Source organism: Mustelus asterias, chromosome 7 (assembly GCF_964213995.1).
Source record: "Mustelus asterias chromosome 7, sMusAst1.hap1.1, whole genome shotgun sequence".
Lineage (NCBI taxonomy): Eukaryota > Metazoa > Chordata > Chondrichthyes > Carcharhiniformes > Triakidae > Mustelus > Mustelus asterias.
Genome location: NC_135807.1, coordinates 86661050 through 86681307, shown reverse-complemented (window position 1 = coordinate 86681307; position 20258 = coordinate 86661050). Strand labels below are relative to the sequence as shown.

General features: G+C 41.7%; 1 protein-coding gene across 4 annotated transcripts in view; it reads left to right on the top strand.

The window, feature by feature from the left end:
• Positions 1-9301: 9301 nt before the first annotated feature.
• The window catches only part of LOC144495835 (lethal(3)malignant brain tumor-like protein 4), a 316415-nt gene continuing 305458 nt past the window's right edge, over positions 9302-20258 (top strand). For 2 of the 4 annotated variants that reach the window (XM_078216430.1, XM_078216429.1), the window contains exons 1-3: positions 9302-9326; positions 10041-10226; positions 11659-11811. In XM_078216430.1, coding sequence (XP_078072556.1) covers positions 11685-11811 — 127 coding nt within the window. In that variant the 5' untranslated portion in view covers positions 9302-9326; positions 10041-10226; positions 11659-11684. Of the gene's footprint in view, positions 9327-9580; positions 10227-11658; positions 11812-20258 lie in introns of those variants that run through there. The other 2 variants (XM_078216428.1, XM_078216431.1) reach the window with 1 other exon arrangement.

The following is a 20258-nucleotide window of genomic DNA, read 5'->3' as shown; positions in this document are numbered from 1 at the left end:
ACCATAAGCTTTCGGAGCGCTGCCCCTTCGTCAGATGGAGTGAAAATCTGTTCTCCAACAGTGCACAGAGACACAACATCAAGTTACAGAATACTAATTAGAATGCAAATCTCTACAGCCAGCCAGGTCTTAAAGGTACAGATAATGTGGGTGGAGGGAACATTAAACACAGGTTAAAGAGATGTGTATTGTCTCCAGACAGAACAGCTAGTAAGATTCTGCAAGATCAGGAGGCAAGCTGTGGGGGTTACTGATAATGTGACATAAATCCAACATCCCGGTTTAGGCCGTCCTCATGTGTGCGGAACTTGGCTATCAGCTTCTGCTCAGCGACTCTGCGCTGTCGTGTGTCATGAAGGCCGCCTTGGAGAATGCTTACCTGAAGATCCAAGGCTGAATGCCCGTGACCGCTGAAGTGCTCCCCCACAGGAAGAGAACAGTCTTGCCTGGTGATTGTCGAGCGGTGTTCATTCATCCGTTGTCGTAGCGTCTGCATGGTTTCCCCAATGTACCATGCCTCGGGACATCCTTTCCTGCAGCGTATCAGGTAGTCAACGTTGGCCGAGTTGCAAGAGTATGTACCGTGTACCTGGTAGATGGTGTTCTCACGTGAGATGATGGCATCCGTGTCGATGATCCGGCACGTCTTGCAGAGGTTGCTGTGGCAGGGTTGTGTGGTGTCATGGTCACTGTTCTCCTGAAGGCTGGGTAGTTTGCTGCGGACAATGGTCTGTTTGAGGTTGTGTGGTTGTTTGAAGGCAAGAAGTGGGGGTGTGGGGATGGCCTTGGCGAGATGTTCGTCTTCATCAATGACATGTTGAAGGCTCCGGAGGAGATGCCGTAGCTTCTCTGCTCCGGGGAAGTACTGGACGACGAAGGTTACTCTGTCCACCGTGTCCCGTGTTTGTCTTCTGAGGATGTCGGTGCGGTTTTTCGCTGTGGCGCGTCGGAACTGTTGATCGATGAGTCGAGCGCCATATCCTGTTCTTATGAGGGCATCTTTCAGCGTCTGGAGGTGTCTGTTGCGATCCTCCTCATCCGAGCAGATCCTGTGTATTTGGAGGGCTTGTCCGTAGGGGATGGCTTCTTTTACGTGTTTAGGGTGGAAGCTGGAGAAGTGGAGCATCATGAGGTTATCCGTGGGTTTGCGGTACAGTGAGGTGCTGAGGTGACCGTCCTTAATGGAGATGCGTGTGTCCAAGAATGCAACCGATTCCGGAGAGTAGTCCATGGTGAGTCTGATGGTGGGATGGAACTTGTTGATGTCATCATATAGTTGTTTCAGTGATTGCTCACCATGACTCCAAAGGAAGAAAATGTCATCGATGTATCTAGTGTATCGCACCGGTTGAAGGTCCTGTGCAGTGAAGAAGTCTTGTTCGAACCTGTGCATGAAGATGTTGGCATATTGAGGTGCGAATTTTGTCCCCATGGCTGTTCCATGTGTCTGGATGAAGAACTGGTTGTTGAAGGTGAAGATATTGTGGTCCAGGATGAAGCGGATGAGTTGTAAAATTGCATCTGGAAACTGGCAGTTGATGGCATTGAGTACTGAGGCCGTTGCAGCAATGCCATCCTCGTGGGGGATGCTGGTGTAGAGTGCCGAGACATCCATTGTGACGAGGAGTGCTCCTGGTTCAACTGCTCCATGTGTGTTGAGTTTCTGTAGGAAGTCCGTAGTGTCGCGACAAAAGCTGGGGGTTCTTTGTACAATGGGTTTCAAGATGCCCTCGACAAAGCCGGAGAGGTTCTCGCACAGGGTTCCATTTCCTGAAACGATGGGACGGCCGGGTGTGTTTGCCTTGTGTATTTTTGGGAGGCAGTAGAGATCTCCAACGCGTGGAGTACGTGGGATGAGAGCACGGAGGGTGCTCTGAAGGTCCGGATCAAAGGTTTTGATCAGAGTGTTGAGTTGACGGGTGTGTTCTTTGGTCGGATCTGTGGGTAACTGTCTGTAGTGTTCCTCGTTGTTCAGTTGTCGGTACACTTCTTTGCAGTAATCCATTCTGTTCAGTATGACGATGGCCCCTCCTTTATCTGCTGGTTTGATGACAATGTTGCGGTTGGTCTTGAGAGCGTGGATGGCGTTGCGTTGTGCTTGGGTGATGTTCGGTGCTGTCTTGTGAGTGCGGCTGATGAATTTGGTGTTGACGCACCTCCTGATGGCTTGGGCATACATGTCAAGTCGAGGGCAGCGGCCTTCCGGAGGAGTCCAATTCGACTCTTTTCTCTTCGGTTGCACTGCGGATCTCTCTGTCTGCTGTTCCGGTTCATTAGCTGTCTCATTGTGTTCGCTGTTGGCCTCTTGGGGTTTGTGGAAGAACTCCCGCAGCCTCATTTGCCTGATGAATTCCTCTGTGTCCGCTGCAAGACTGATGGGGTCTATTTTGGTAGTGGGGCAAAAGTTGAGCCCTCGGCCGAGAACTTCGATTTCATCTGGCTGAAGTGTGTAGTCCGATAAGTTGACAATGGACTTTCCTGCAGTGGTACTGTTTTCTACTGTGGTACCGGGGGAGGCTTGGTTGCTGCTGGTGGTGATGCCGAGTTTCTCAAGTTTCCTGTTCTTGGTGTGCATGTAGATGGTGTAGTTCCTTTGTCTCGTCTGCTTGGCAGAGTTTCGCAGCTGGTCTCATTGAGTTAAAATACCATTAGTTGCCCTGGTAGGATTTGAACTCATGTCCCCAGACCCTGCACTTCTGGATTATGAGACCAGTGACATTACAGTTATGTCACTATTTCCTTCTTTCAAATAGACTTGACGGATGTGTATTCTTTCTCCCGATTTCCAATCTTAGTTAAACTTGCTTAGGACAACCAAGGTGCAAATTCTGAGGGGGCAGATGGTTGGAGCAGGAAATTGCATGTAAATGAAATTAGATTGGGGGTAGCGGGGATGTAAGAAGATCTTGGAAAAGTTCAGAAAGCATTTCAGTCTATTTGCAGCCTCATAAGGTTGAGTGGAGGGAGAATGAATAAGTGACGACAAAAATAAAAGACAAGACAAAACAATTTTCAAGAAGCTGTCTGCAAGCAAATGATGGAGCATTTCAACAACTGCCTGATGTTTGACAGATGTCAAAGTGGAGCTAGTTTCCATGAGGAGGTTATGAGGGAAGTGGTTCTTTGTGCCATTCCATGACACCATCTCATAGGTCATCACAGATTCAAGCAAAGCATCAGGCCACATCCAACAATTGCACTCACTGCATACTTCAATTCTTTGCCATTTGGTAGCTCTCAGGTAATTCCCTCTACTGACCTGGTCTCTGAAAACACATTTCCCCTTTGTCACTGGCCCAAAGATATAGATTGGCATGTGCAGCCCATCAGAGGATGGTGTCAATTTCTCAGCCTGGCAATCCCCTACCATGCATTTCCACTGGTATGGCAAACTCTGATTGAAGTGGTTACAGAAGGTTAACTGTGGTCAGGTACTCACTTGTGTTAATGACCTTATTGTGTCTGCTGTCTCATTTTCTTGGAAAAGAATTCCTCCACAATAGTTTTCAAAACAGAGTCTCTGTCTATATCTCTCTCTGAGTAGAATGATCATCTTGCAAAGATTATTCAAGACAGTATAGATTTTCCACTGCCAGATGTCTATTGTAATGATGTCAATCAGGCAGCTGATAGCAGACACTTAACAGGAGTCCTACCCTCCTGGAACCATGGCTGTTTTGTGCCGCAGTATTGTTTCCAGATGGTAGTGGGGAACAATGACATAGGAAGCACATACCTGACAAAGACAGGCGCTATTAAAAATTGTAGAGAATCTCTTGTGCAGCTTCATTCCTCTGGAACTACCGTGCTCCTCTCCCTCTTTGTTAAAATACTTCAGATGGGGATTATATTATTTTTGACTCAGATCAATATGTAATCCTGAGCTGAGTTTCCTTCCCATATCCAATTCACTACCAAGATAATTTCTTCTATTTTTAAAAACGTTGCTTGTTTCTGGACCTACCTGTCCCCTACTGCCACCTTGACCCTAATCCCCCTATCGTCACCAACTCAAGGTTCATATTCCCCTCATACTTTCCTTGCTGTTCTCCACACATTGCAAGTTATTCATAATGTTACAATTTGCATAATCTCCCACACAAAATCCCACGTACACTGCTCAATGAACATCTTGTCCTTGGAATGGGTGAATTTTAAAATCTTTGTTGCCATTTGTTTATCTTTCGATCTCAGTGATTCTCAAAGGAGAAATTCTATAAAGTTTACATTTTTTTTCTTTAGATTTTTTCTTCATTTTTCTATTTTTCATTCTATCTCAACTCTGGCAGGTGTATATGCAATATTCTTATTCAATTTCTTTCTCCTTCCATTTCTATTTTATCTACTCTTGTGCCTGAATTCTGTTGCAGCTCCAATACCTACCCTTTTTCTAAGGTCACTGCATTGTTGGGGCTGAAAGACATTCAGAGAGATGCTGTTTCAAATCAATTTACATCATGTTTAAAAAATACTTCCTCCGTATTCTTGACATGGCTATGTGGTAGTGGTTTACGAAAATTAAGAATAAAGCAAAATTTTATTTGAGGCAGTTCCATCATAACATTTTGTTTACATCAATGCTAAAAACAGTGCTGTATCTTTTGGGTTCAAATGAGTGTAATATAGAAATACAGTTGTTGAAAGTTGCCAGATGGAAATATTGTTGGATTTATTTATTTTATTCATTTATGGGATGTGGGTGTAGCTAGCTTAATCAGCATTTATTGCCCATCCCTAGTTGCCCTTGAGAACATAGGAACATTTAAATTAGGATCAAGAATAGGCAATTCAGCCTTTTGAGCCCACTCCGCTATTTTATATGATCATAGCTGATCTCCATCTCATCCTAACTCCACTTCCCTGCCTTTTCCCCATAGCCCTTTGTGCCACTTTTGATCAAATATTTATCTACCTCTTTCTTGAATCCATTGATTTGTTTCTGCATCCATTGCACTCTGGGACAGTGAGTTCCATAGATTCACAACCCTCTGTGAAAAGTTAACTTCTCCTTATCTCTGTCTTGAACCTCCCCCATCTTACTCTACAACTGTGACCTCTTGTCCTAGTCTGTTCTAGAAGGGGAAATGTTTGGTTAACATTTACTTTATCAATCCCGTTGAGTATTTTGTATACCTCAAATACCCTCTTGTTCTTCAGAAGTCCAGCGAGTACAAGCCCAAGCTACTCAACCGCTCCTCATACAACAGCCCCTTCAAACCTGGAATCAATTTAGTGAACCTCTTCTGAGCCGCCTCCAGTGCCACCACATCCTTCCTCAAAGAAGGTGACCAAAACTGAACACAATACTCCAAGTGTGGTCTCACCAATGCCTTATACAATTGTAACAACATTTCTCTACTGTTATACTTCAGAACCTTTGCAATAAATACCAAGATTCCACTTGCTTTCCTTATAACATTCTACACCTGCATACGCACTTTCTGAGACTCATACACAAGGACACCCAGATCCCTCTGCGCAGACACCTTTTGAATTTGTTTCCTATTTAAATAGTAATTTCCCCTTTCATTTTTCCAGCCAAATGGATAACCTCGCATTTATCCACATTAACCTCCATCTGCCAGATTCTGGCCCATTCCCCTAGCCTGTCAATATCCATTTGTAAACTTTTTATCTCCTCATCACAGCCTGCTTATAAATGGTGGTGAGCTGCCTTCTTGAACTGCTACAGTTCCTGAGGTGTAAGTACACCCAAAGTGCTGTAAGGGAGAGGTGTAGGTACACCCACAGTGCTGTTAGGGAGGGAGTTCCAGGATTTTGACCCAGCGACAGTGAAGAAACGGCGATATATTTCCAAGTCAGGATAGTGAGTCAATTGGAGGGAGATCTTCAGGTGGTGGTGTTCCCAGGTATCTGCTGCACTCTTCCTTCTAGATGGTAATGTTAGAAGCATTAATATTTGTTCAGGCAGATTTAACAATAAAGGAGATGGCAGAGTAAAGAGTATCTCAAAGTTCAACGATTAAGAAGAAGAACCATAACAAGATAACATCAAAAACTGAGTGACCACAAAGACTTGTACACGTGTTTTCTCTGTATCAAAAAGACTGTGGTGGTTGTTTTGAATAACAAACACAACTTGCCCAGATTAGAACAAACATAAACAAAAACATTTGTTCTATAGTTACCAAGCTGAAATGATGCAAGCCATTGAAAATTTGAATGGTAAACTAACTAATACCTTTGCCAGGCAGTTGTGGAGGGACACGTTCCTACTCTCATAACAGAGCAGTAGGGAAGGCTACTGGGGAAATTTTGAACATGATAACATTCATACAGAATTGCCTTGAATAATGAATCATCTCTGTGATGTCACAGGAAGTGCAATTTTGACACGTAAACAGATCATCCAACGTACAATAATTGAGGATAGTGGTGATTTTTACTGCCATACGCAACAGATAGATGATGGTTTCTCTAAGTTTTTTTGTACCAGGTGTCACAGCCGAGAATGGTAAAATCATCTTTGGCAGTATGTAAGAATAGGCCTTTTACATAGATTGCAGATAAGCTGCATTGTTAAATATTGAAATGCTGAAACATTTAAAAGGAAAAGGATATTTAAATACAGGGGCAAAAGGCCTGGCTTCATTTCTTCCATTCTAATTTGATTCATTTTATACTTAAACACAAGATATCGGATTAACCAATACATGTCATTGCATTAGATCAGTTATAGAATATAGCTAATATTTTATTTTAAAAAATCAAAGGTTAGAAACATAATCCTGAGAAAAATAGTTTTGATAACTTTCTGTCTTTCGGAGTAACAATATTGGGATTGATTCCAATGATTGCAATGCACAAATAAAATAATTCCAAATTAACTGGATTTATAAAAGGAGGCTCAGACATAAATATATTCAAATTTTTAAAGAAGTTAGTGGAGGAATATAATATGGTAAGAGGTGTATAGCTTAACTTTAAAAATACATTTTGTGAGGCTTTTTAGAAGATTTGCGGCTCAAGATAAAGGAGGAATTTGAAGATTGGATAAGGAATTGTCTAGATGCCAGAAAGCACAACAACCAGTAAAGATCGGGGTCAATACTGGGATCTCTGCTGTTTAAAATATTGTGGTGAATAGAATGTCAACATTTACAGTGAACACTCATTTGTGTGAAAAAAGGATGGATTCTTTACAGTTAATATTAAATGTTGAAAAATACAAAGCACATGTGGATCTTCAAAATATCAAACATGATTCCATACTTTAAAGTATAACCTGAGTAAGGTGACTCAGACCTGGTGATAATAAGTGAGTAGACAAAGAAAGTGATCACAGTCACTGCAAGAACAAATGCGGGACATATGAAGATTGATCATCAAATCTATTCCTTCAGCAGACCATGCTCAATTTGGTACTTCATGGTCGCTGTCCAACTCAATCAGTTTTCTCAGTGATGTATTCAACCAGTGTATACTTACAAGTATACACTGTAAAACTCTTAGATAATTCTCTTCAACCTTTTTGAGGCATTATTAAGCAAAATTCCAGAGTATCTGCCTCACCTCCACTGGTCAGCTCCATCTCAGAGGTAACACCTTCAAGTGCCAGAAGAAAATGAATCGTAGCACTTGGTCACCTTCGTCACTCTTTATATATTTCTACTGTATCTCAGCCAGTTACTTAAACAATTCGGTTTTGAAGTAACGGATTGATGTTGCATAAGTCTTTGTATGAATATACGTTACATGTGCATTATTTTTAAAGAGAAAAAATAATTCCAATTTCTGGTCATCCTAATTGCAACTCGTGTGCATGGATTAGTTGGGTTGAATGGCCTCCTTCTCTGTCATAAATGACTTCATGAATCTATGTCTTCTAGTTCTCTGATCACAGATTAAATTAAATACTGTAACCTTTCTTCATCTCAATCCTTATTTTAAAGATGTACTTCAAGTTTTCTCAGAGTATTAAAAAATATGAACTAGGAGGTGACAAGATCCAGTTTTTAAAAACTATGATGGAAGGCAGTAAAACACATATAAAGAAGCATTTGGTTAAAAACTAGGTAAGAGAATCATTATTAGTCTTATCATAAGAAGGAACTTTACCACATTTAAATCATTGATCTGTTGAGTAAACTGCAGCTTAGATTGGTAATAATGCATTAGTTGAACATTTAAAAAGGAACTGCACAGATTTCTGATTCAGTGGGAGTAGAAGATTATAGATTTACATCTAGAAAATTAAAAACAAATGATTATTCATTTTTTGTTCTAAAAGAGAATGTAGATGGCAGAGCAAAATGTTCAGTTTACTATATTTTTTGCTTTTGAACCTTTATTTGTTTAATTTCTTTGCACTTCATTCTGAAGTTCACATTTAATATATTCTCATTCCCAATTATCAGTCAGAATGGTAAATAAAACTTAATTTAATTGTCTTTTTTTCCTCAAACTTCCTTTGAATTACACCTATATGCTTTTCATTCTGTTCCTTTTCCTCTCCTACTGCTCTTTTGCCCTGTCAAAATGAATTCATGTATGCTAAATCGTCACATCTTTACTTTTTTTTCCTCTGCTCACGTCCAAATAGATCCTCACAGAATTCTTTCTCTATCTTTCTCCTCAGACCAGTTTATTGCTCATCTCTCTCTTTGGTTTCAGGGCCAGATAGATCCTCATATGTTTGCTTTATCTCTCTTTTTCTCATTTCTTCACTGGATCCCTCTCTCTTTCTCTGTCTTTCTCTTCTGCAATACCAGGTGGATTCTCATATCTTTACATTCTCCTTCTCTCTTTCTCACCCTTTCTCTCCTTCAATGCTAGTAGATTCTCATATCTTTACTTTCTCCCTCTCTTTCACTTCTTCAATACCAGATGGATTCTCATCTTTACTTTCTCCTTCTCTCTTACTCTCTCCTTCAATACCAGGTGGATTCTCACATCTTTACTTCCTCCCTCTTTCTTTCTCCTCTTCAATACCAGATGGATTCTCACATCTTTACTTTCTCCCTCTCTCTTTCTTTCTCCTCTTCAATACCAGATGGATTCTCACATCTTTACTTTCTCCCTCTCTCTTTCTTTCTCCTCTTCAATGCCAGGTGGATTCTCACATCTTTACTTTCTCCCTCTCTCTTTCTCCTCTTCAATACCAGATGGATTATCATCTTTACTCTCTCCTTCTCTCTCCTTCAATACCAGGTGGATTCTCACATCTTTACTTTCTCCCTCTCTTTCTTTCTCCTCCTCAGTGCCAGGTGAAGTTATTGCTTTGCTGCCTCCAGCAGTGGGTGCTCTCCGCGCCTGCGCCTTCTTTCCCAGCTGAGAAAGGGCCTAGAGTCACCTCTCTGTGTCTGGTAAGGAAATTCAGCCTCACATTTATTTCTCATTTTAGAAATGGGGGGAAAAAAAGCAGGAAAACTCTTGCCCGCGCACCCAGGCGCCCGACTGAAACCATAGAACAGACTTTGTTCCACACTTTTGTGACAGTTTCCTGTTTGTAGATTGCACTGAGTGTCAGGATATTTTAGTTTTAATAACGGTCAATGCGGAATTGCTGTGGACTGGTTTACAAATAAAACTCCTTTAACAATCTGGGGAATGGGAATTTCGGGGAGGAAAATAATTTAATAAATGTTAGAAGTGCAAAATGCGCCAGTTCTTTTTCTCTCAGATTGTTTAGGTTAAAGAAAAAAAAAATCAGCTTTTAAAAGAAAAAAAGGCAATATTCCTCCATAACACCTCTGATTGCATTTCTAATGCACTTACACAAAAACAAGAAAAAGTCAGCCGTCTGGCAGAATAACTGCGGGTTTGCAGGGGGACGGGTTTACAAATGTGACTTTGCAAGTGTTTGTCATTATTTGAAGTTGTTGTAATTTGGGAATCGAGCCACAGTTTCCCCCCCTCAGATGTTGTTTTCATCTAATCTATAAGAGTGCACTCAAAACATTTGCTGCGCTATAAATATTCTGCGCTCCGCCATTTTGACAAATATTCCTCTCCTGTCAAGGTTTTCTTTTTAAAAAAACAAATAAATAAAATAAAAAATCTTTCCCTGTTTTGTCCAGCGTCTGGTTTGGCCTTTTTTTTGCGGGGGGAGAGAGAGAAAGTGAGTGAAGAGGAGTCCTTTCCTGGGCAGGAGGGAAAGGACGCAGCTCGCCTGTGAAGTGTTGTGGCTTGTGCTGTGAGGAGGAGAAGCTGCTGCTAACTGACTGACTGCTGCTGTGTTCAGCGGAGTTCCCACTTGTTTGCAGGTATTTGATGGAATTTTCCACTTATTGCTGCTTTTATTTATCACCTTGCCCCAGCACTTTTCTCACCCTCCACCCCCCAATTTTTTTATTCTGTGTTTTGAAGTGGCTGTCAGTGTCTTTTTGTTTTGTTCTCTCTTTCTCCCCCTCTCTCCGCTTCCCCAGTTTTTTTCTCTTCTGAAGCAGGCGTAAGATGTTTCATTCAATGACATTTTATCAGGCTGGCAGTGAAAGATGTTGCTGCATTTTGGACACGCCAAGAGTGGGGAGAAAGACATCCCTTGGCAGATGTTAACCATGTTTTATTTTTTGCTTTTCCCCCCCTTCTCTCCCCTCACTGAATACGGAAGTAACATGTTGTGGAGGAACGGAAGCACCTTCACATTATGTAGATTAAAGTTGCGTTTATTTAGTTTTGTCTCGACCTAGGAAGGGTTTTTAAAAAATTTAATGCATTCTTAACGTTCAGCTTGGACAAGTCACTGATCAAGGTGGTGATGAGTGGGAGGAATGCAAAATTGACAGTGCTGTGGATATAAGAATAGCGGGAGCGACTATTGTTGACTCATGTTTAGCAGGTTGAGTCCATCATAAATGTGGATAGTAGTTAATCGGGCTGATCTGAAAAGAGGGCACAAAACGCAGCCTCACAATTACAGTAAAAGCTTCACCGCACTGTGTAAAATTATCCAAGACATGTGTGAGTGCTTTTAAAGCAGTCAGCTGGATTATTGGACATCCTAATTGTCAGCCACTACTAAGTGAACAACTTCTTGTCACCAAATATCAACTTAACCTTGTTAGGCATACTGGGCTGAGCACTGCCAGGAAATCTCGAAGCAATATGAATGAACACGTGTTTAAAATAAAAAAAACAATGTGGAAATGCAATCATAAAAGATTTATGAAATATTAATGAACATGAGCTGAACCGATGTATTTGAGACAAACCAACAGTGTGGTGTTTAATGTAAATGATATCTATTCTGAGGGGAAGTTATTTAATTAATTTTCGGGTATGCAGAAGGATAAGAACAACTTTACGATTTGTAAGAATGAGTTATTGTTTGCTCGGGATTTCCACAGTAACTTCATTGCAGTGTTAATGTAAGCCTACTTGTAACACTAATAAATAAACTTTTATATCAGTGTTCCCTTTCCCGTTGTCTCAAATTTTCCATTCAAATGAAAGCAATGTTTAATAATAGTTTTAGAGGCATGTGGCAACAAACATATTCGGAGTGTGTTTTTAACTTTTGTTTGCTAAGTGTCTTTTAGTTTTGTTATGGAAGGCTAAGGAAGTGACTGTTTCATCAGTGACTAAGAACTGAACTGTGCAGTCATCTTCAACTAATTTCTTGAAAATCAGCTGAACAATATCTCGCACGCATTTGAATGAACGGAAGGAAATTCTTTAATTTGATTCTCGTAACAGTGAATTGTCCTCGAGGAGGGATCAGAATGAATGCTGGTGATATGCTAGAGGGCCCTGTAAGAAATCGGAGTGCAGATGGAAGTCTCCCGTTAGAATCAAATGCCATCTCCACACAAATGATGACAGAAGTTGGCCAACCCCTCAATCTGTCAGGTGGGAGGAATTTTATTTTACATGCATTGTTCAACCTCAAGAGGGTTAAACAAAACTTGCACAGTGAATACTGAAAATGTATTTTTTTGTTGTATGTGGCTCAATAGATTGTGCAATATTGCAAATACATTTAGTAACAGGAGCACTTGCTTTCAATGGTATGTTTGAAGATTGTTTCCTTTGTAAACTTATTTGTTTGAAGATATAGTTGTGGATGTAAAGATTTGCGAACTGTCACAAGGAATTATTGTGACTTGAAACTATCATTCTTTCTCGTGGAATAAATAACTTTTCAATTGCTGCTGCTTCTGAATGACATATATATAAAAGGCAAAGAACACAAAATTCTTCAAACATAATATAACTGAATTCATAAATTTGTGTTTCCCCAAGGTGCTTTACAACTTGGGTAGGCTAGTAAACAAATGAAGTCTCGCTTCAAAGGCAATTGAACTGTGAATTTGGTAAAAGGTATATAATAAATCTTACAATGGGATAATACCGAATGGATTTGTTGATTTGAAATATCGATGAGCCAAAGGAACCGAAATATTTTTCATAGAAATCAAGTAACCCATTCATTATTTCAACAAAAATGTGTGGCCAATAATTGTACAAAAGCTTTTACCAGAGTTCGCCAAGTTAGCCATTTAGTTAATGTTTTGAACTCTTACATAGTAAGGAAGGGAATAGCTGAGTATAGATCCTATCCTGAATGAACCAATATGTTGTACAATGTATAACAGCCGCTTTCCTTTTCATAGTATTGACACATATATACTTGATGTTCATAATTGTCTACTTTCTGTCCATAAGAAAAACATTTTTTGCCTTAAGTTAGAAAGAAACTAAGCAGATAAGAACGGCATGATTCAGAGCTTACACATGCTATTGGGGCAGCATGGTGGCACAGTGGTTAGCATTGCCTCACAGTTCAAGGAACATGGATTAGATTCCCGGCTAGGGTCACTATCTGTGCAAAGTCTGTACGTTCTCCCCGTGTCTGCGTGGGCTTTTTCTTGGTGCTCCGGTTTCCTCTCAGTCTGAAAGACATGCTGGTTAGGTACACTGACCATGCTAAATTCTCCCTCAGTGTACCTGAACAGGTGCTGGAGTGTGGAGACTAGGAGATTTTCACAGTAACTTCATTGCAGTGTTAATGTAAGCCTACTTGTGACATTAATAAATAAACTTTAAACTTTTATTAAAAAAAACTTTGTGATTCTTAGGAATATAAAGAAGGAAAAGTCCATTGCCGTTGTGGTGATTGTGGGTTCAAGCCCCATTTTGAAGCCATGAGCACGGTAGAGATACTAAGCCACCTGCCGCCTTGTACTATTTCAAAGAAGAACAGGGAAGCTCTTCCCTGTTTCCTGACCAACATTTATCCCTCAATCAACATCACTGAAAACAGATGTTTGCATGACTTTGCTACATGTAGATTGGGTGCTGTATTTCCTACATCACAACACTTGTGAATTTAATTGGTTGCAAAGTGGTTTGGGACAATGTGAGGCGGTGAAAGGCACTATATGAACGTGGTTTTTTCATTTTCTATTGTAAATATTTTGTTAACTGCTTTTTACGCTCAACACCTCAGACTTGTATATATTAAATAACTAATGCAGCAGTGTTCAAACAAAGAAATGATAACATGGAGCGACATGTAAGACGAACAGTTTACCATTCCAATTGACGGTACTGTTGTAAACTCCTAATTAACAACACTAGTTGTTGTTATTCGAGGTGTCAGACACCACCAATGTAGACACTATTCAGATTTGTGTCCAAGAGCGGCTAAGTTTTTGCTATAAACGCCAGGAGGCACTGCTGTCAGAAGCAAAGCTTGCCAAGAGTCATGGCCCAAGCTGCCTGGCTGAAATGCTTTTCTACTCTGCTATTTCACTATTGCTTGACTGTGTACTTTTTCCAGCTCATGAGGGCATGATATTGTTACTGAAGAAAATAGTCATAGATGGATTCCAAAGCAACTTCCCCATACAAACTGAGCTATGAGAGACAACACCATGTACAGATTAGAATTTGTACTAGGCCATAATTCAGTTGCATACTTTTTACCTTTCAAGCTTTGAAGTTTTTTCAAAAGTCTAATGTCTAGATATCAAGTCCAATATCATCAATGCCTATATCAGGATTGGTTTGATTAAAATTATCAGGAAGTCACAAGACTTTCTGCGTCTGGCAGAATGGTCCAAAATCAAAGCAAAATAAACTGGTTAACCAGCAAGTAAACTCTGAGGTACCAAGGTGCATCCGTGATATGGAGAACATGTGGTGGGTAGACAAGACAAATGAAATTCAACATCTTGCTAACGCAAATGATGTCTGTGTTTTTTTTGCTGCCACAAAGACCATTTATGGCCCAGGTAGTCAAGCACCAGCTTCTCTGAGGCCTAAGGATGGGGGAGAACTGATCAAGGAAATGGAAACTGTTCCTGCCCAATGGAGGGAGCATTTTGAAGACCTTTTCAATTAACAATCAATTGTTGACGAGAGTTCATCCTGCAGCACCCAGTTAGAGATGAGCACAGAACTCTACCAATGCCTATGGAGGTGATGAAAGCCAACACACAAGAATGAAGAAAACAAAGCAGCAGGAGGTGATAGAAACCCTGCTGAGATGTTTTGAGCACGGAGGAGAGGAACTAAGATTACAGCTCCATGCCCTTAGTCTACAGATGTGGAATGACGAGGAAGTCCCAATTGATCTCAAGGATGCCATGATTGTGCCAACCTTCAAGAAAGGGGAGAAATGCAATTGTGGAAATTAGAGGAATCTGCTTTCCATTGTGTTAGGAAAACAAAGGTAGTTTTAAGGGATTATTTATATTTGTATTGATAAACATTAGAAATTGGGTATAGTTAATGTTAAGTGGGTTTAATTTAATGCCTCTGTGTCTGGAAGGATAAAACCGAGAGTTAGGTTCAAGCTGGACAAAGCTGTTTGTTTGTGTGAGGGTTGGTTAAGCTCCAGCTGTATTTCTATTGCGTTTAGAGTGGGCTACAGCATGAAGTATAATTGCAGTGGTGGAGTGCTGCTTAACAACAGGAGACCATCTTCCAGAGGGAAGGGCTTACCTTTGTTCTTAGTTTTAACGGGAAGTTAGAGCAATTGGAGACAGGACACACTGAGCTGCAAAGATGCAAGCCTCCTAAGGAACAAGATATAATCCAGATAACCAGAGAATGGGGATGCAAAGCATGTTCAAGATGACTGAAATTAAGTGAACTGAGACTAAGGTATTGTTCAGAAGAATTCAAGGAAGAGTAAACAAAGTATTCGGAGTTAAATAGACAATTGCCATAACTCGAGTTAAAGTGGGGCATCAGACTTCAAAGGGAGATGAAACATTTGATGTCATTTTAATAAGCGTCTGGGACTGATCGTTAAAGCAATTGTGAACTGTTTGGATGGCAGTCAAGACAAAAATCTTAAAGGTGTAAAATCCTGGACTGGATTTGCTGTTAAAGGTCAAGCGGAAGCATTGGTTAAAAGTGTCGGACCTAATCTGGATTTTGGAATGCAAACCACTCAGGGAAAACATTATTATAAGAGAAGATTTTAAAACTTGTTTTTGGGAATGGAGTTGGATACTCTCATGTAACAATCATAGAATCACAGAATCCATAGAGTGCAAACAGAGGCCATAAGGTCCATAGAGCCTGCACCGACAATAATCCCACCCAGGCCCTATCCCTGTAACCCCACGTATTTACCCTGCTAGTCCACCTGAGACGTGGGGGAATTTTTGCATAGCCAATCAACCTAACCCGCACATCTTTGGAGTGATCATCTGCGAGATTCTGCAGAGAAAACCACAGACACTAACTTGGGTTCAGGGGGGCATGTGCATTTGACCACAGGCATCGTGTGTGCGTCAAAGGGACCTTGTATGTTAATGAGATCATTGTAATTTACGATGTACGCTGAAATCTGTGTTAATCTTAAAATCTGTGTGTAATTGTTAAATTATGGGGGAGTAAAGGAGTATTGTATAATAATGCAACGTTTTATGTTGAACAATTTTTTTCTCTTGTTAAAACTAGTTAGTTGTTCTGTGCCTCTGTTCCTCTATATTTTATTTGAGTCAGGGTTCCATCTGGGGATCTTCCTTTCCAGTTCTAACATGAACTGGGATTGTAACAACTGCAAGAAGGACCATTACAAGAACTCTCCTGAATTGAATTATTACACTAGCTGAAGAGCTACTCCCCAATCTTGATGTGGGTTTGGGTCATCAAGGGGCATAAGCGACATAATGTCTACAGTTCAGCAACTAGAAGAAAGAATATTGCGCACATCAACCCCTCTGCATAGCATTCTTTGACTTTACAAAGGCTTCTGACTCTAAATCGTATGGCACTCCGGAAGATTCCGCTGTAGTATGGATGACCTCCAAATTCTGTTACCATCCTTCACCTGCTTCACGATGATATGAGAGTAGAATGGTAATCCTCAAAAAGTGAAAAAAACCAGCCTCCCATCCATTGACTCTGTTTCCACTCCCCGCTGCCTCAGAAAAGCAGCCAGCATAATCAAGGACCCCATGTACCTTGGACATACTTTCTTCCACCTTCTGTCGGGAAAAAGATACAAAAGTCTGAGATCTTGTGCCAACCAACTCAAAAACAGCTTCTTCCCTGCTGCGATCAGACTTTTGAATGGACCTATCTCGCATTAAGTTGATCTTTCTCTACACCCTAGCTATGACTGTAACACTACATTTTGCACTCTCTCCTTGCCTTTCCCTATGTACTGTATGCTTTGTCTGTATAGTGCACAAGAAACAATACTTTTCACTATACCAGTACATGTGACAATAAATAGAAGTGATCCATTAAAGACCATTTTGAGCTTAAGGCAGGAAGCAAAAATTGTGTGATTGTTCCAACTCTTGTATTTTCTATCTTCCTTGCTGCCGTGCTCCATCTGACTGGAGACAAACGTTCTGCTGGAGTGCAACTTATTTATTGAATGGACGGTACACAATTCAATCTCGGACAATTCCAGTCAAGAACTAAAGACCACCCTGATCTCAATCATCGAGCTCCAATAAACGAATAATGCTGCAGTAAGTGCTGTGCCCAAAGCGGATCTCCAGATAATCATCAGTGTGTTCGCTGAGGTATACGCAAAGACGGGACTTACACTCAACATTCAGAAGACCAAAGTCTGGCATCAGCAAGCGCTGAATGCATACTCTCCAGCCCCATTGATTAGAATTCAAAATGTGTGCCAGGAAAGTTTGGAAGAATTCCAGTACCTTGAAGTTATCTTTCACAGAATGCTGGCATTGACAAAGAAATCCAGCATAACTTGAAATCTGCTAGTGCAGCCTTTGACTACTTGAGGAAGTGAGTTGCTGAAGGTTACTATATCAAAACTGAAACCAAGCTCATGGTCTACCATGTGGTTGTGATCTCTTTCTTACTGTATGGGGCTGAATCATGGACAGTGTATAGGACGTACCTCAAAGCTCTGGAGTCAAAAAACAAAGAATAAAGAAAATTACAGCACAGGAACAGGCCCTTTGGCCCTCCAAGCCTGCACTGACCATGCTGCCCGACTTAATTAAAACCCCCTACCCTTCCGGGGACCAGATCCCTCTATTCCCATCCTATTCATGTACTTATGAAGACACCCCTTAAAAGTCACTACTGTATCCGCTCCCACGACCTCCCCCGGCAACAAGCTCCAGGCACTATTCTCTGTGTAAAAAATCTGCCTCGTACATCTCCTTTAAACCTTGCCCCTCGCACCTTAAACCTATGCTCCCTAGTAATTGACTCTTGAACCCTGGGAAAAAGCTTCTTACTATCCACTCTGTCCATGCCTCTCATCATCTTGTAGACTTCTGTCAGGTCTCCCCTCAACCTCCGTCGCTGCAGTGAGAACAAACCAAGTTTCTCCAACCTCTCCTCATAGCTAATGCCCTCCATACCAGGCAACATCCTGGTAAATCTTTTCTGTACCCTCTCCAAAGCCTCCACATCCTTCTGGTAGTGTGGCGACCAGAATTGAACACTATATTCCAAGTGCGGCCTAACTAAGGTTCTATAAAGCTGCAACATGACTTGCCAATTTTTAAACTCAATACCCCGGCCGATGAAGGCAAGCATGCCGTATGCCTTCTTGACTACCTTCTCCACCTGCTTGCCACTTTCAGTGACCTGTGTACCTGTACACCCAGATCCCTTTGTCTATCAATACTCTTAAGGGTTCTGCCATTTACTGTATATTTCCTATCTGTATTAGACCTTCCAAAATGCATTACCTCAAATTAGTCCGGATTAAACTCCATCTGCCATCTCTCCGCCTAAGTCTCCAACTGATCAATATCCTGCTGTATCCTCTGATGGTCCTCATCGCTATCCACAAATCCACCAACCTTTGTGTTGCCCGCAAACTTACTAATCAATCCAGTTACATTTTCCTCCAAACATTTATATATATATTACAAACAGCAAAGATCCCAGCACTGATCCCTGAGGAACGCCACTTGTCACAGTCCTCCATTCAGAAACGCACCCTTCCACTGCCACCTTCTGTCTTCTTTGACCAAGCCAGTTTTGTATCCACCTTGCCAGCTCACCTCTGATCCCATATGACTTCAGCTTCTGCACCAGTCTGCCATGAGGGACCTTGTCAAAGGCCTTACTGAAGTCCATGTAGACAACATCCACTGCCCTAACCTCATCAATCATCTTCGTCACTTCCTCGAAAAACTCGATCAAGTTCGTGAGACACGACTTCCGCTTCACAAAACCATGTTGCCTCTCACTAATACGTCCACTTATTTCCAAGTGGGAATAAATCCTGTCTCGAAGAATCCTCTCCAATAATTTCCCTACCACTGATGTAAGGCTTACCAGCCTGTACTTACTTGGATTATTCTTGCTATCCTCCTTAAGCAAAGGAACAACATTGGCTATTCTCCAATCCTCTGGGACCTCCCCTGTAAGAGTTTTAACAACACCAGGTTAAAGTCCAACAGGTTTATTTGGTAGCAAATGCCATTAGCTTTCGGAGCGCTGCTCTTTTGTCAGATGGAGTGGAAATCTGCTCTCAAACAGGGCACAGAGACACAAAATCAAGTTACAGAATACTGATTAGAATGCGAATCTCTACAGCCAACCAGGTCTTAAAGATATAGACAATGTGAGTGGAGGGAGCATTAAGCACAGGTTAAAGAGATGTGTATTGTCTCCAGACAGGACAGCCAGTGAGATTCTGCAAGTCCAGGAGACAAGCTGTGGGGGTTACTGATAGTGTGACATAAAGCCAACATCCCGGTTTAGGCCGTCCTCATGTATGCGGAACTTGGCTATCAGTTTCTGCTCAGTGACTCTGCGCTGTCGTGTGTCGTGAAGGCCGCCTTGGAGAATGCTTACCCGAAGATCAGAGGCAGAATGCCCGTGACCGCTGAAGTGCTCCCCCACAGGAAGAGAACAGTCTTGCCTGGTGATTGTCGAGCGGTGTTCATTCATCCGTTGTCGTAGCGTCTGCATGGTTTCCCCAATGTACCATGCCTTGGGACATCCTTTCCTGCAGCGTATCAGGTAGACAATGTTGGCCGAGTTGCAAGAGTAGGTACCGTGTACCTGGTAGATGGTGTTCTCGCGTGAGATGATGGTATCTGTGTCGATGATCCGGCACGTCTTGCAGAGGTTGCTGTGGCAGGGTTGTGTGGCGTCGTGGTCACTGTTCTCCTGAAGGCTGGGTAGTTTGCTGCGGACAATGGTCTGTTTGAGGTTGTGCGGTTGTTTGAAGGCAAGAAGTGGAGGTGTGGGGATGGCCTTGGCGAGATGTTCGTCTTCATCAATGACATGTTGAAGGCTCCAGAGGAGATGCTGTAGCTTCTCCGCTCCGGGGAAGTACAGGACGACGAAGGGTACTCTGTCCACCGTGTCCCGTGTTTGTCTTCTGAGGAGGTCGGTGCGGTTTTTCGCTGTGGCGCGTCGGAACTGTCGAGCCTCCCCTGTAGCCAGTGAGGATACAAAGAATACTCTCAAGGCCCCAGCAATTTCCTCCCTTGTCTCTCTCAGTATTCTGGGGTCTATCCCATCAGGCCATGGGGACTTGTCTACCTTAATGTTTCTCAAGAACCCCAATACCACCTCCTTTTTGATTTCAACATGACTCAAACTATCTACACATCCTTTCCCAGACTCATCATCCACCAAGTCCTTCTCTTTGGTGAATAGTGACGCAAAGTACTCATTTAATACCTCGCCCATTTCGTCTGGCTCCAAGCATAGATTCCCTCTCTTGTCCTTGAGTGAGCCAACCCTCTCCCTGGCTACCTTCTTGCTCTTTATATATGTATAAAAAGCTTTGGGATTTTCCTTAATCCTGCTGGCCAATACTTTTTCATGACCCCTTTTAGCCCTTCTTACTCCTTGCTTAAGTTTCTTTCTACTTTCCT